The sequence below is a fragment of the Parasteatoda tepidariorum genome, chromosome 5 (assembly GCF_043381705.1).
Source record: "Parasteatoda tepidariorum isolate YZ-2023 chromosome 5, CAS_Ptep_4.0, whole genome shotgun sequence".
Classification (NCBI taxonomy): domain Eukaryota; kingdom Metazoa; phylum Arthropoda; class Arachnida; order Araneae; family Theridiidae; genus Parasteatoda; species Parasteatoda tepidariorum.
The window spans coordinates 11,312,982-11,330,342 of NC_092208.1; the positions used below are offsets into that span (position 1 = coordinate 11,312,982).

The window sequence follows — 17,361 nt, forward strand, 5'->3', positions numbered from 1 at the left end:
TTTAAAGTCATATTTTTATAATAATTTTACAGTGTCTAATAAAAAAAAATTTCATCAGAATGTACATATATTCAATGGAATAATTGGGAACAATCCATTCTTTGACCTTCCTTGTTTATCAAAAGCTTCTCAGAGTGCACATCAAAATAACGTAAACACAAAAGTTTAGGATTTCTTTTACTTTTTATTACAAGGGAAGGGAACAATAAAATATACTTTAAATCAGTGTCTGTCATCTTTTTATTGTGCAAACCCCTTTTAAAAAATCTAAAAGAAATTGGCATACCCCTTAGGTAATCAGTAGTAAAAATCAAGAAAACATGTATGGTGGTAGAATGTTTGTTTTGCATGTTGCACAATAGTTCATTTAAAGAAATTAAAACAATAAAAAAAATCTCAATACAAACATTTTTCAATTAAAATGACAGTTAGAAGAAAATGAATATAAAATTAGTATAACTAACTAAAGCGTTATCAGAAATTTAACATATCTACAAATTCAAGAAACCAGAATTGTATTTTTATGGCTGTCAAATTTGACAAAAACATTCAAAGTTTAGCTCATTGCAATGATTAGAAAAAACTACATTATTTTCATATTTAACTAAAACTATTTGTAATAACAAATGTAATAAACTACTACTACTTTTTTTTAATGTATTCACCATTTTTACAAACTTCTTAACCTACACCTTTTTATGCATTTTTTGACAGTGAAATAATTTAATTTAAGTATTTCACTGTCAAAATAATAACTGCAATTTCGTTGAGTGTTTAGTGCTCTTTTATTTCCTCTAAAAAATAAAGTACACAAAAAATTCAGCAACGATAAGTTTCTTTTCATTGAATTAACAACAATATATCATAAGTGTACATTCACAGTTAAAGGTGGGGCAAAACTGATTAAATTAGCTATTATGTGTAATGGCTAGTTTAAATATAAGTAATACGTAATTCTTATTAATGCTTAGCCACAGGAGTATTCTCTTTGAGTCCATTGGCAGATCCACAAAGATTTGTATAAATCAGATTCGAAAAATTAGTTGCGTTTGAACTTTGTTTATTTACTTATCGTTACAAGTAGTTGTCAGGAATAGCTACAAACTACTGTTCATACCATTCACTACACTACTTTTTTTTAAAAAAAATAGCATACAACACTACAAACCACCAAAAAAAATAAAAAAGCAACTATAGTAATTTCGCTACTTCTGATCAATGACTCATTGTTTCACAGTTTCAGGTTCAAATCAGGTTCTACATTAGTCTTTCAAATGCAAATAATAATAATTTGATAGTAAATAATAATGATTTTAAAGGTCTTTTTATTTTCTGAACAAAACAGTGGCACAATATATAACACTGATTTAAGAGTCAATTAAAAACTGATGATTGAAAAAGAAAGCTTCAGTAAAAAAATAATCTTCGAATAATCAGAGTTTTCTTTTAGTAACAGTTACAAGGACTTATAAAGTTAAATGGTTTTTTTTTCCAAAACAAAAAAAAAAAAGATCACAAATATAGTTGTTTAAATACACATATCTAGTTCATTGTAAGTTAGCTGAATGTGTTTCAGATATTAACACACATTAATATTTTCAGCAGATTTAATTGAATTTTTTAATAAAAAGCTTTTAAGAAAACCTGTACAAACTCATTCTGGTCTTCAGAGATTAGATACAGAAGTAGAAAATTTTTAGTATGGTCCCTGTGGCAGAATTTTTTTGAGCTATCTGTGAGACATATCTTTCTGCAAGATACTTTTAATATTAACAAACATATTTGTTACGAATTTAAAATAACAATAGTGCTGTGTTTACAAAATAAAAACTACATAATTTTTTAAAATTTTTATTCTAATATTATGGGTGGTATATTCGTATTTATTTTGGGGGGACGCAAATTATTTCCTTCTTTACATTTTGTAAAAAATCATCAAAATAAAAAACATAATTAAAAATCATGAAATCTGCAGTAGCAATTGCTGAAAAAAAAGATCGAAGACGAAATCATGCGAATCAGACTCCTCAAATGCAGGTTTTGTTTAGAGATTAGGTTGTTTGTAATAAGTAATATCGTATAAAAAATATCAGATTTAAAAACTATGGAGAAATCAATAGCAATAACAATCAAAAATTCGATAGAACCATTGCATTAAAAAGTAAATACTCAAATACACTATTTGAATTTTCCATATTGCTTGAAATATATCGGGATATTTAAAAAACCAAGGGAAAATCAATATCAATAACTGTCGAAAATACATTTGAAACATTACATGGATTTACGATACTATCGTCGTAAATTGGGCACGTCCAAAAGTGATTATCTAAATGCATGATTCTATTATCACATAAATTTTATGTTGATTAGGTGCTTTTATGTACATTTTACGAAGATTACGCTGCAAATTTCTGTAGAAAAGAAACATTTTTACTTTTCAAAAGAAAAATCATTCTGCATGAACCCTGTAATTTTATGCGACAATTTCGCTGCAATTCTGCCACGAAGAGTATGGTTACTATGAACAATGAAGTTGGTTATAGCTTTAAGTCAGTTTATTCACAATGGATGTTAACTAGTAGGTATGTAAGCTTTCGTAGCCATATTATGTCCCAAAATTATAAATAAGACAAATGAAATACATCCAATTTATTAATTTGAAATTCTAGCTAAAGCCAGTCATTAACTATTTTTTTTTAAATCTCAAATTAGAATATAAAAATCATGATTATTTCTTTCCTCTCTGACGCGCAAGAGAGACACCTTTAAAAAAAAATTTGCAGGAGAAAAAAAAAATTTACGAAAAATTATGCAGAACGGAAAACAAAAATTTTTCCCTCCCAAAATGAAATATCTTTCTGCAAAAATTCCGTAATGTTTTGCGACAAAGGGAGATTTCCATATCATGATCTGTGGCAGAATAATCGCCAAGTCCTGGAAACTTCCGGGCAGTGGCCCCCCGAGAGAAACTAAAAAAAAAAAAAAAAAAAACAAAAAAAAAAAAAAAAAAAAAAAAANAAGCCACCCCCGGGCAAACATCTACATGTTTTTTTTTTTTTTAAATTTGCAAGTTTAAAATCTATTTGGCACCTTGGCGATTGTAGTTGGTGCAACAGATCACGATACGGAAATATCCCTTGCGCCAATGTCACCGCAATTCTGCCACGAGGAACAAAAATATCAATTGTAAGATCAAAAAGAGGAGATTTTTCTGAAAGATAAAATGCACTACATTCTTTTTCATATTATTCTTTTTGACATGAGCTAATTAATATTGCTGATTAAATCATTTAAAACACTTCGCTGGAGGCTGAATGAAACAAGTAACATTAAAAACTGAATAATTTGTAAATTATTTGAATGAAAAAATTAAAAATGAGAATAGAATATTTTTAATTTTGAAAAATAAAATAAATTTGCACATCAAATGATTTAAAATTTAAAACCAAAACTTAGATAAAAGAATCCTCCAAGATGGAAAAAAAAGATTAAAATTTAAAAAAAAAAAATAGGTCTAATTTTGCCAACATAAATCTACTGGTGTGCAATTTTTATTTTTCTTGATAGAGAACTATGTGTCCCAAAAGACGCATATTTTTGTCATTTTCTTTGTGATTTTTGTGTATTTGATGTGGTACAGTGAGCAAACTGTATTACTGATATATTGAACTTCAAATATTTTTATACTGCCCATGATATTAAAATGTTAAATAAAAACTAATGTAACAGTCAGTTTTATTCTATAGTGACCACATTGTTCTAATATTAAATAAAGAATTAAACATGCACCTGATAACTGTTTATTAGACATAGTTTAGAAAATATTTAAATATGAGAATATATTAAAAATAAAATGGCAATATAGCATGCATATACAAATATCAGAATAGCTTCCAACTCACCTGTAAATGATTGTGATAATGTTACACTGTTATTCACATCTGACGCAGCAGATTTTTCACTGTCTGACTCATTAGGCGTGCATTCTCCACTAGCATCACAAGAGCTGTTGAGTTCCTTAAGAGACCACGCACCATTTGCAGGTTTTTCTGGCACATCCTGGTTGTCATCAGAGGTGCCATCATCAGCACTTTGGCAGTTGTTGAGCCACTCACTGACTCTCTCACTTTTTTTATAAACATCACCAGCAGGATGATGAAAAGTTTTTGAACCCCTTGAACCCCGTTTCAATTTTTTTTGCAAAAGAATTTCTTTCTCCGAGGACGAGTCTAAAGAATTCGATAAATTTTGAAATTTAGGTGTATTTCTTTGGGAATTAAGCATTTGTGGCAACATGCATTCATTAAGAACTTTCTTTATGATGCCAGAAGAATTTGGCTCGGTATTTGCATTTACCACATCTTTGGAAACACATGCTGGAGCAGTGCAAGATGTGGTTGGTTCTTCTGGTCCTTCATCATCAATGCAGGTTACCTGATAAAATTTATCAGGGACACTTTTTGGCTCATTTACTTTCGATTTATAAAATGTTCTCTCGTCTGACAAAATATTTAATGTTTTTACACTAATAGATGGATATTTATCAGGTGCAAGATACAGTTTTGGAGAATTATTAATGGCAGAGATTTGGCTATAACTTTTGATAAAACTCACATTATGGTGAGTCGGAGGGGACACTCCAGTCTTTTCATCAGTGGAAAGATGAGTTGACGTTTCACTAGAGTATCCAATGTCCTGGATAATTTCAAATTTTCCTTCTCCACACTCAGCTTTAAGCTCAGCAATACCAGTATCACCCACCATTACTGCTTTATCATTTTTCATAGTTAATTCACAAATAAGAACGGCTTCACCCTCCTGTTCAGTCTTGCTTAGTAAAATGTTATCACGCTTGCAGCTCATTTTGCTTTTAATCTCATTTTCAATTATGGCGATCTTCTCGTAGTTATCACTCAATCTAGGATACTTCTTTAGGGGTTCTTCACTAAAACTTTTTTCTAATTTCTCTGGACCCTAGAAGCAAACAGAACACTTCAGCCTAATTTACTTAGAAAAATATCAGCTAAATTAATTATATTTAAGAAAAACATATTGAAAATATCTAACAAGAAGTAGATATGAAATTAATATGTAGAAGAAAAGGTGAAAAGATTATTGAAGAGCCACATTTACATAACTAAAGCAAAACCTTATAAGGAGAAAAAAATACTCTGTTTTCAAATTACTAAGAGTAACAAGTCAGTTATTAATGTGTACAAATTTGCAAAATAAAAACATGAAATTTTTTTTTAATTGATTTTTTGGTATTTTAATAAGTCTATAACTTAAACTGAAATTCATGTAAACTATGAAAATTCATAGTCAGAGCATCATTTATTAATATGTCCTTAAACATTAGAAATTTTAATAACTGAGAGAGATACAACCCTTAACAACTATTATGCTCTTATAATTAATTAAGTGTCATGACTGATAAATTAAGAATTGTAGATGAACCTGAAAGTTAATGATCATTTTTAATATTTTAAACTTAAACCTGTCAACAAGTAAAGATTTTTAGGATTTTTATTAAAAAAATAAATTACATACATAACTTTAAATTTTGAATACATGCATACGTTAACTTTAAATGAGCAAATCCTATATAGCAATTAATCACAAAACTATTCAAGATATTAGATAAAGTCAGTTTAGTCATATTTAAAAAATGCTTTTGTTAACTGCAATTAAATAACTAAATGACAAAAAAAATTGCAAACTATAACAAATACTTAATAAAACATTTACTTCTTTTAAAAAGTCAGTGCAGTGTCAGTGTTGATTCAGAAAATATCAGGATTTAGAATTTATAACAAAAAAACATAATAATTTTAATAATTAAAAACATAATAATAATTAAAAACATAATAAATAGCAAATATATGCAAATATATCACAGACTACCACAATCACAATTAAAGAAAAAATATTCATTTTTATAAATAAAAAAAGGGAAGCAATTTCAGTGCTATGCAAAAAATAATTTACAGTTCTTATGTCAGATTGATTAAAATTTCAAATTGGAAGTTGGAGATATTTTTATATTGGTACCTACCTATTAAAGCTATTTACCTTTTTCAAACACCAAAAGGTTTTTTAAGTAGAATTTTTTTTAAAAACATATATATATAGTGGTTTATCCAGGGATGACAACAAGTTATACCGTAAGTTGATCCTGATATGATGTTTTTTTTTTTTTTTTTTTTTTTTTTTAAATTTCTTGCATCCCACAACCCCGTCGTCATCAAAATTTAGCAATATTTTTGTTACAGGTACAGACACAAAAATAATTTCTAGAATTTATTACCTCTTTTGAACTTTCAATGAGACCTTCTAAGCTACACAAACTTTCCAGTGACTTCAGATAAATTAGATGCCACTTATGCTCCAAATTCTCAGCAACTTTTCGAACACGCTCTGCATCCCATGTCATGAGAGGATTTTGTCCAAAACGCACATTTCCATGGATACGTTCACACAGCTTCAACAAGGCACTCACATGTTTACCCTTATCTTCAATTTCTTTCTGTAACTCCTAAAAAAAAAAATTTTTTTTTTTCGTTAAAAATTTGAAGAAACAAACAAAAAAAAAACACTCAATTTTTTTTTAAAATTAAAATCTTTCATATAAATATATCAATCCTATAATTTAGTTGAAGAATATGTAAAGAAATTATTAAAAAATAACTCCCCAAATTTAGAGTTTGACACTATGTTATAATTCACTCATCAGAGAGTCAATAACTTATTCTGTGCAGTATTTAATTAAAACTGACTTAATTGGGAAAACAGATGTTTTGTAGAAAGCTTCTTGGTGTTTCTATACATTCTAATGCACATTTTTTAAAATTTTCTAAAACTCTTTAAAATATTCTACAAATAGTTTTGACTGGGGGGGCGGAACGATCGGACTTTTCTGTTAGCCAGGAGCAATTAAATTCAACTTCATTCTTTTCTTTTTATTTGTTTAAAAGATGAACGTCACCTCCAAAACATAAACAAAATATTTTAGTCTACTTGCGTCCCACTAACAGAAAAGTATAAAAAGGATTATTCAAAGTATAGTGAACACTATCTATTTTCACCCATTATTCTAAGAAGTAATTAAACAATACAGGATTATTTTCTCTATAAATAGGATACTTGCACTTATGAATTCTACAAGAGGACATTCCCGAAATCATTTCGATATCGCCAGCGGAAATCGCAACGGCACACTTAAGTGCTACTGTCTGACTTTTACACTTGCAATAAATTTTAAAAATTATACATAAAGATCTGAATTGATAGTTTCGAATTTCACCGGGATATTTCCGTATCGTGATCTGTCGCACCAAATACAATCGCCAAATGGATAATAAACTTGCAATTAAAAAGAAAAAATGTAGATGTTTCCCTAGGGGTGGCTACAAGTTATTACCTAGTTGGTCGCATTGAGATGTTTTTTTTTCTTCCTTTAAATTTTATTTCGAGCGGGCAGCTGCCCGAAGTTGCCAAAATTTGGCGATTATTCTACCACAGATCACGACGCGGAAATCGCTATCCAACTTTTCAATCTGTTCAGAAATAAGTCATAAACATAACGAGTAATATTGCAAAAATGCCCGCCGACTACAAAACGACAATAAATAAAAATTCATAAATTAAGAGCTCACTTTTCAATGTGTCAATGACCGAAAACAATAAAAAAAACTTAACCAGAAATTAAACTTGGATAACGTGAACATCCAGAAACTTTTAAAAAAACACATGAAGTTTCGTTTTCAGAACGCATGCGCCAACTACGATTAAATACCGGCTTTAGATGCAAACAAAAACGACAGTGCATGTTTTAAGCGTGATTTTTAAAGAAACTATACCTACCAATTTCAAAAACCATACGCTAACAAGCTTATCAAAAAACCCGTTGAATCCACAAGCATAATTAAATTATGAACAAAAAGCTGTAGATCTCTAGTAAGGCCTCCAGCAACGATGTTTTTTTTTTCCTGCCCCTCCCCCCTTTCCACGCGAATGACGTTTTAGTATAAACACAGAAGCATCACTTTATTTTCTCCGGCAGAGTTTTGGCTCATATCCAAAGACCTTGTCTCCGTTAATCAGCAGGAGATTTTAGCAAATTCAGTAACTTTCTTTTTATTTATTCGACAATTTTAAGAAATTCTGAAATAAAATCAGCACCGAAACATGGTGAAGGCTACAAAGTGATCAGTGTTCAAAGCGTTCTGAAAGATGGTGTAATGATTAAATAAAAAAAATATAAATAAATAAATGGGTAGAATATAATTAATTACCGAAAATTCACGGTAGCTTATGAAAGCAGCAGCATCACATCGCAAACGAATTTTTTTTTTTTTAACAAAAATAAAATGTTTTAATAGTACATATTTTTAGTATTAAAACAGTAATACATATTTTTAGTATAAAAGTATTTTGTTTGTAAACAAGTAATAATATAAATTTACTCAAAAAAANTAAATAAATAAATGGGCAGAATATAATTAATTACCGAAAATTCACGGTAGCTTATGAAAGCAACAGCATCACATCGCAAACGAATTTTTTTTTTTTTTAACAAAAATAAAAATTTTTAATAGTACATAATTTTAGTATTGAAACAGTAATACATATTTTTAGTATAAAAGTATTTTGTTTGTCTCCGACTTAAAACCAGGACTAAGTAGTCGGAAAAAATTTGCTCGACTCGGGATTTAAAGTCAAGTTCTTAAGATCAAAAAAATAAATTAATCAAACTTATGTAATTTAGATAAATACTTATAGTTATTAGACGAACAAAAATACTACTCAAATAAATATTACTCAGTTGAAAAATTAACTAAAAAAAAAACATGCAATAAAATAGCGATTACCGGAACACATGAAGTTTCGTAACGATTACTAGCAGAATCCTAGGGACTAGGCTTAAGGATTACAAGGGTTCCGTAGTTCCGTTCTTTTTCATAACCAGAAATTATTATATTCATATCCAATCAACAATCCGTAATTTACACACTATTTCAGCTGTTTATAGGAACTTATTTAAGTAAAATATTAATGAAGAAAAAGTAACAAAATTCGAAGAAAAAAAATTTTTTTTTTTCAATATATTGAATAATTACTTAAAGACTTGCATTTATAAAAAAATTCCACAAATATTCCTCATCGCGCTATTCAAAATAAAATATAATTAAACTCAAGAATAAATATAACTGATAACTATTAAATATAACTGATAACTATTTACAATAAAGCAAATTCCTAAATAAAATGCTCGTTTTCTTTTTGTTCGATTGCAGCGGTTTCGTTTTTTTTTTACTATGGAACCCTAAATGATCCTGCTTCTTTTTGCGGAACTCCGGTGTGAATATACTAACAAAAAAGAAAATCTCCGGTGTGAATATACTAACAAAAAAGAAAATAATAATTGATTTTTTAAATATTTAATATTAAGAAGGAAATTTTCGAAAATTTTAAAACTGTATTTTAAGTTTTCTAATTAACTTTACGATTTTTAACTTTCTTTAATTGCATCCTCTTCTTGCGGTAGCAAGAAGAGGATCCAATTAAAGAAAATTAACTTATTACCTTCAAAACTAACTTATTACCTAAAATTAATTTATTACCTAATTAATTTATTACCATATTAAGTTTGTAATAATAAAATAATTTAAATAACTAATTTTTTTTTCTTCCAAGTAGACTAAATAGAAGGAATGAGTTTTAATTTTGACAAACCTAAAATCTTAAAACGTAGGAGTTGAAACAGAAGTTTACACTACTTTTTTTCTTAAGTCCCAGAAAAGAATACATTTTTACTCTTTCGATTTTAAAACTTAATTGTCATCTAGTACAGTTTTGAAACTAACTAATCGGAAAATGGTCGTAACTTACGATAAAACGGAATTACATAAACGATTGAGAAGTGCACAGCAATTCAGCTTAGAGCTTAAATTAAAATTTAAACACACTAGCTAGTAGAAAAGTGGTTAAAATTCTAAAGGGCGATACAAAGTCGATATATACTGCTCGCAGCGGTCGATTAACAATGAACGAGTGAAACTAGCATTATCAATTTGTCACCAGCTTATAGATTTAGTTAAAATTTGAGCATTATAGCGAGCAGGAAAAGTTTCGAAATTTTGTCTGACCATCAATTCCTTTTAGTGATAAACTGATAAATTTTGTACGTAACGAATCACGAAATTATTGAAACTTGTATTATGATTAGACATAAAGATCCAGCTGAGATTTGAGTACTACAAATAGTCGGAAAGTGGACGAAACTTCAATTGCAAGATCACTAATCATTTTCAAGAATATAATTTTCAAAATTTAAAAAAATTTTTTTTTTAAAAAAACACAAATTAAGGCACCTGATCTTATTAAACGAGGTATAAATTACATTTTATAGAATTACATAGATTAGAGCAATAGACTTTTAAATTATCTGAATTTTTTCAGTAGGAAATAAATCACCGAATAAGTTTCTAATTCTAAATAAAAAAAACAAACCTGTCCCAGAATAAGTTTCTAATTCTAAGCAAAAAATAATTCTGTCACCGTTCAATTTGTATAAGACCTCTAAATTATAAAGATCAGAGAAATGTTTGATATTTACCAATTGAATACTGAACATTTTTCAGCAAAAGTAAATTAGTGAATGATCCCTCAGTTCAAAAAATTAAATTTTAAAAAATAAACAGCAATTGCAGCTACTAAATTAGCAATGTAACATACAAATATTTGGTATTTAGCCTACACTGTTGAACGCAGAATATTCATTTCGGACGAATAAAGGAAGAAGAGTCTATCGAAGACAAAACTTAGTTCGTTTACTTAAGTTAGTTAGTTACTAAAACTTAGTTAGTTCGTTTAGTATTTCTTTCCCCCTCCCCTTCCTGGGAACGGTTCATTCGATTAACAAAACAATAATGAAGATAAACAAATTTGTGAAGGGTCCGATTAAAAGATAAATTATTTTGTGAAGGGTTCGTTTTTAAGTTAAAATATTTTGTGAAGGGTTCGTTTTTATGAAAAGATATTTAGTGAAGGATCCGTTAACGTACCCACATTTCTTCTAAACAGACCTCTGGTTGTATACACATATACATCTTAATCTGAAGAACATAGTTTAATTAAAAGGAAATTAAGTAATGAAAAAATAAATATAGAAAAGGAAGAAGAAAAAATACAAATAAACAGTCAACGAAATATTATAGAGGAGAAAGTTGAAGCTGATGGCCATTCATCCCCGCAAATGGATGATCCGCTAAGAGAAAAACAACCTTGAAGCTTGAGAGCTCACTGACATCGAAAAGATACAAGTGACCTAATGTTAACTTGTTTCTGCAGCACAGACTGTGCTGTCTCTGATGAATCATCTTTTAATTCTTTCGTTCTTTTTTCTATTTCTTTTTCGAGGGGCATTAAAATAGAAACAAGGTCTCTTATCTACACGGTCTATGACTTTAGTGGTAATCACTTTTGGAAATTGAAAGTTCCGGAGATAAAGTTTCCTTAAAATTCAACTACACACCAAGTGTTAAAAATGTTTTTTTTTTTTCCCTTAATTATTATTGCGTTCCAGTTAAGTTCATCTCGAGGAAAAAGAAGTGGTAAAAATTGGGTTTTCATAATAATTAGAAATTTACTTAACCGAATAAGGCAATTATTTCTAATTTGTTTGAAAAGTAGTCTCATTTTGTCTATATATTAAATTGATTACGAGTAATTAAATAGTTTTATATTGCTGGTTTTCCTGTTTTTTTATATATTTATTTATTTATTTTTGTGTAAAAAAAAAATTGCAGTAACGTACTCCTGTGACTGAAGGAATGGAACAGTGGCAAAACCATTTTAGAGCAGAAAAAAAAAAATGCGTTTTGGAGCTATTAAATTTGTTTTGGGAGTAAATAATTTTTATATTCAGAGCCCTATAGTGCTTGTAAAATTACATTTTATATCATATTTAACAGAGCTGGAAAGAAAATGCATTACTAAATAAAAAGTACGCAAGTGAAACGTAACAAAGAATTGCCTTTATAAATATATAACAGAAAAAATATAGGCAGTGCAAAAATAAATTCTANCTTCTCTAAAATTCATTCTAGGATCTTGTAATCTGAGCTGCACACGATCATTCCTCCTTAAGATTTCATATCAGAAATGAACTGAAGTTATGAAACTAAAAGTTAGTATATTTCGCAACAGAATTGGAGCACCCTGCAAATATTTGGAGATAATATATGTAACCACACAGCGTAGATGCCATAAGGCAGTGCTGACAGACACAGGTCGAGTCAGTCCTGCCATTAGAAAAGACGTGTCATTTCTATTATTAATATATTATTACAGTTTGATTAGTGTTCCTTTTTATTTACGAATTAACATTTATTATATTTCACTGGCACTAAATTTAAAATATATTTTCCAGAAATAAATTATAATAAAAATAAAAATTATCCAACAATTTTGTTTTGTTGACCATTTGGCGCCCCTTTGTGAGTAGCGCCCGGGGCATGATGCCCCCCCCCTTGCTCCCCCCTCGCTACGCCACTGGATCCACCTCATAAGAAGGCAAACGTTCTATCCTTTGAGTCACCACGGCACGGACTTTGAAACTTGGCAGATTTAACGTGCATCAGTCACCATTTACTACACGGGGAGTCTTCGGCAGGCGAAGATCGAACCCACGACCTCTTGGACATGGGCTCAGCACCCTATCGACCACCAACAAGGGGATTGAAGTTATGTGGTAGATGGGCGCAATTCTTTGGAAAAACGGCATTTCTTAGCATAAATTTCGTTCGAGCAGTTTGGCGCAATTCGCGCAGCTACCCAACCTTGTAATTAGGTTACTAGATTCTAATTTTATAAGAGAGTTTTTCCGATTCTTTTTCTGTTTCGACGTGATTGCGTTTTCACCCTCCTCATCTAAGTGGTATCTGTTTGTGATTTCATACAATCTTTACGTCCTTCTGATATTTTTATTCATTTCCAAGGAATTATTTTTCTATTTAAATCTTTGCAAATCGAAGTTTTAATATCTTAGATAAAATTTTCCTTTAAGGTAAAATTCAGTAAAATTTCAGACGTATTTATTGCCGGGAAAATATTAAAGAATAAATTTAACTTTCAAAATTTTTGAACAGTTTCCATCACAATCTGAATTCATAATATATTGTATTCTAAGCTTAGGTAATTTATAATTTTTTTTTCTTCCAGGTTGCGTTTAATAATTAAAACACTCTGTAAGAAATATGTAACACATTGAGTAATTGTGAAGAAAAAATAAATGGAAAGAGAAAAAATGGAAAAGAAAAAAAAGGGAGAAAGAAATAATGTCTATACGGTTCGAATTTCTCTTTCTGATATACTAATACATGCATGCAATTATATAGTTTTGAATTTTATAACACGTAGCGATAGTGAGCAGAAGGCATAGCCCCATATAAAACTTTAGTATTTAATGATTTCATGCCAAAGTTGAAGATTTTTAATTTAGCTTAGTAAAAATTATTAACAAATAGATTGATATATTTTAAGGGTCAAATAAGTGATAAATTAACATGCCTATGGAATATCAAGCAGAATTTCCGAGTATCGTTCATTATAATGAAAGATTTGCAGTAATAGGGGTCTTACTAAAGAGTGGGTAAACTAAATACCAGTTAAATTCTTATCAAAAGAACATATTAATTATGTCAAAAACAAATAAGGTCACTTTTTAGCTATTGACAACATTGTTTTTTGGAGAAGAGAAAAAAAAAATTCTAATTAAACATGGCAACTGATCTACGAAAATGTGTCTTTTTAGCAAATGTAGATATTTCTGAAAGTTATTTTTCACTAAAAACAATGCATCTTTAGTAAATGAGCTTACTGTAAAAAGATTTTTTCTTCTTGTTTTAACACAAGATGTAAACACTACCACTTATTGGTAAAGTTTCAATTCTAATTTAGTTTCCTTCACCTATTACAGGGTGCATAACCAAGTTTCTTAACAAAAAGTAAGCAATTTTAAGACCTCAAAAAATATTTTTAAGCGCTATATACATTAACAAAATGCAAAATAATTTTTAAAGACTTTACAGGATCATGATAAAATAACTAGTACGGTTCAATTTCAGAGGGTGGAAAATGAAGTCTGAAATTGAGAATATCTTGCAAAATGCAGCAGAGTTGCACCTGAGAGTACAAGAATCTCACCGAACCCAACTCAGAAGTTATTCCTAAGTATTTCATCAAACACGTAATATGATTGGCGCTGTCATACGTTATGAACCTAATGGATTGAGGTTGAATGAAACGACACGAAAACCATACTTTTGCATAATAAGCAGCGAAAATAGAGATGGTCAAGAAAAAAAATCTCATTTTTGAAAAGGGAAAATTAAACACCTTTTAAATACACCCCATGAAAAAAGCATGTTTAAGGGCGTTTAAAAGACGAAAATAAGCACCTTTAAACACTTTTTAAAAAGTTACGTATCATGTATTACCTTAAATTTTATTGCTTTACCTTGATCATTTGAAACTATTTAGATTAGCATTTTTCTGCATTCTACAGTGAAGATGGGGCTCCAATGTAATATGGAAACTTGTATGCTATTCTAAGCAAATGATATACTGTCGAAGCTAGATATCGCAATTTCTGATAACATGAATTTTTTGATATTACATAAAATTAAAAAAAAATTCCCAACATGTTTGTCATGTAGTTAATAGAAAAAAAATTCTTTCAGCAGAATAGATTTCTCGGTGACCATCGATTTCTTAAAATATTTTTCATCACCAAAATGTTTATTCCTAATTCAGAAGCATTCAAATGGCTTTTTTGAATTACAATTCAAGAAAACTTAAATAAGCACCTTTTAAGCACTCAAAAAATATTTTTAAGCACTATATACATTAACAATGTAAAAAAATAATTTTCAGACTTTACATGATCATGATAAAATAAATAGTTTCTGAAAAAGAATTCTTTTCTTGATTATGTTAGCCATTATAAAATGGTCAGAAGATTTTTCGATTTCATATCAGAGGGTGGAAAATCAAGCCTGAAATTGAGAGTAGCTTCCAAAATGCAGCAGAGTAGCACATGAGACTGCAATAATCTCACCGAACCCAGCTCAGTAAACGCACACGCGGACTTGCAAGTATTTCAACAAGCATGTAAAATGTTTGGTGCTTTCATACGCTACGGACAGACGGTACGCCGAAATGGACTGTTGTTGAATGAATTGTGAAAATGTTGGATAGAACAATGTAAAAAGCACGCTTTCGCATAATGGCGAAAATCGCTATGGTAAAGAAAAAAATATTGTATTCGAAAAGGGAAAATTAAGCACTTTTTAAAAACATCCAACGAAAAAAAGTACCTTTAAAGGCTTTTAAAAAATGAAAATAATCACCTTTTAAAAGCACTATGCACCATGATAATGAATCTGAAAGACGGGGCACCGCAAACTTATACTTTTGATTGACGGATAATTCAAATTTTGCCAAATGAAATTTCGAAATTGACAGTAAAGTTGATGTAATTCATTATATCCAATAAGAGAAAAAAAACTTTTTTTGATAATTATTTTCACAATATGTTAATTTTATCCACCAATATTTTACTGATTTACCAACTTTATAGTTATATTCTAGTCAATAAGCTGTGATTGGTCAATGGGCAAAGCATCAAACTGTTGTGAAGAATGTAAGTGCCATGCCAGATCTGAAACCCACCCAGTTTCAGAGTTTAAAACAAAAGGAAATATCGATTTGAAATAAAAAGCTTACTGAACTTATTTAAAATATATTTGTTGAATTTAAAAAGTGAATAACAAAGTAGATACAGATACAGTAAACTTGACTTTATGCCTAATTTTTCCAGTTAATACATATAATAATAATTCAATAAATAAAATCAGCGTATAAACAGATAAAATTAAAAGTATTATTTTAAAACTACTATTTATAATTCAGTTCGAAATGTTAAATTTTCTTTCTTGCAGCATCAAAGGGGTTTTGTAAGAGCCTCATTGCCACTCTTAGTTAATACCCCAATTTTTATGCCGTGAATTTTTTTTTTGTATTTTACTTACATTAAGGGCTAAGCCCTCTGCTATTTATTGCTCCCCAATCCTCATAGCTTTACAATTAAATTTCTTCAAATAAATAAAAAATTAAAGCAAGAGAATGCCTGCCAACATTGGAGAAATAAAATAACGGAGATTTTACTAACGACATTTTTAAGGCTACAAGTAAGGTTTTGATACATCATGCATGATAATATAAATCAAAAAGAGAAATTCAATGTCAGAAATAATATAAGTGTTTACAAATAGTGAAAAAAAATATGTATATAAATCTTAATTTAAAGATTTTTTTAAAATCATTATTTATAATTACTTTATAAACACTCAACGTACAGCAGTATTGTCAATAGCACCATCTGTAGAGGAATAAGAGAAGTATTTTTGCCATCAGCGGATATTAAATAGCCCATTTTTTTTTTTTTTAATTTCTTCAACAAATACAGANATTTTTTTTTTTTTAAATTTCTTCAACAAATACAAGAAATTCGAGAATATATGGGTAAACAGGAGTAAGTCGTAAAATACAGGACTCTTCGGTAAAAAACAGGCGACTTTTCAGGTATGCAAGGGGCATTGTTCATAATTTTATTTGTGTTTCCTACATAAAATACGAGAAAATGAATTTTTTTGTAAATATGCCGAATGGCTAAGCAAAATTTGTCAAATGGTGAAAATGTTTGGGAGGTCACAGCAACCTACCCTTCCGCCATCTTTGCTAAAAGAAACTGATATTTGTGAGGAAATAGCCACAGTGGAAAAGAATGTTTTACTATTTAATGATTAGGAAGGATCAAAAATATTAAAAGAGGCTAGAACATATGGAAATATATTCGAAAAGGAAGACGATGAAAAGAATTCATGGAGAATTCAGAAAAAAATAAAATTAAATTGAAACAAAAAGATATTGACATTGTTTAAAATAAATGTTTTTTTAAAAAAGTAAATCCATGTTATACAACTTCTAAATAGTCAATGCAGTTATTATTTTGACTCAATTGTTAAAAAAATACATGATATTTGATTTTCAATATCCCGAAACCATGTCTCCATCAGAACTTGCAAGGTCGAGCTTTGACTGTATATTTATTTGAAAGTTTAAGAATGTGCTTTTTTTTCCTTTTTTTTTAAAAAACTTCTTCACAGTATTTATCTTTCCACACAGATTTACTTCACTGTTTAAACAAAATATTAACTAAGCAAAAGTGAATTAATCACTAAAAATTAAATTTACAAATTATACATCTGAAAGAAAAAATTATACCCTAATGAA

General features: G+C 29.1%; 1 protein-coding gene across 3 annotated transcripts in view; it reads right to left on the bottom strand.

Moving 5' to 3' along the window:
• The window catches only part of LOC107438976 (uncharacterized), a 65,836-nt gene that overhangs the window by 37,672 nt on the left and 10,803 nt on the right, over positions 1 to 17,361 (bottom strand). For all 3 annotated transcript variants that reach the window (XM_016051410.3, XM_043046103.2, XM_016051411.3), the window contains exons 7-8: positions 6,311 to 6,538; positions 3,906 to 4,977 (exon numbers count right to left, since the gene is read on the bottom strand). In XM_016051410.3, the coding sequence (XP_015906896.2) occupies positions 3,906 to 4,977; positions 6,311 to 6,538 (1,300 nt within the window). The remainder of the gene's footprint in view (positions 1 to 3,905; positions 4,978 to 6,310; positions 6,539 to 17,361) is intronic.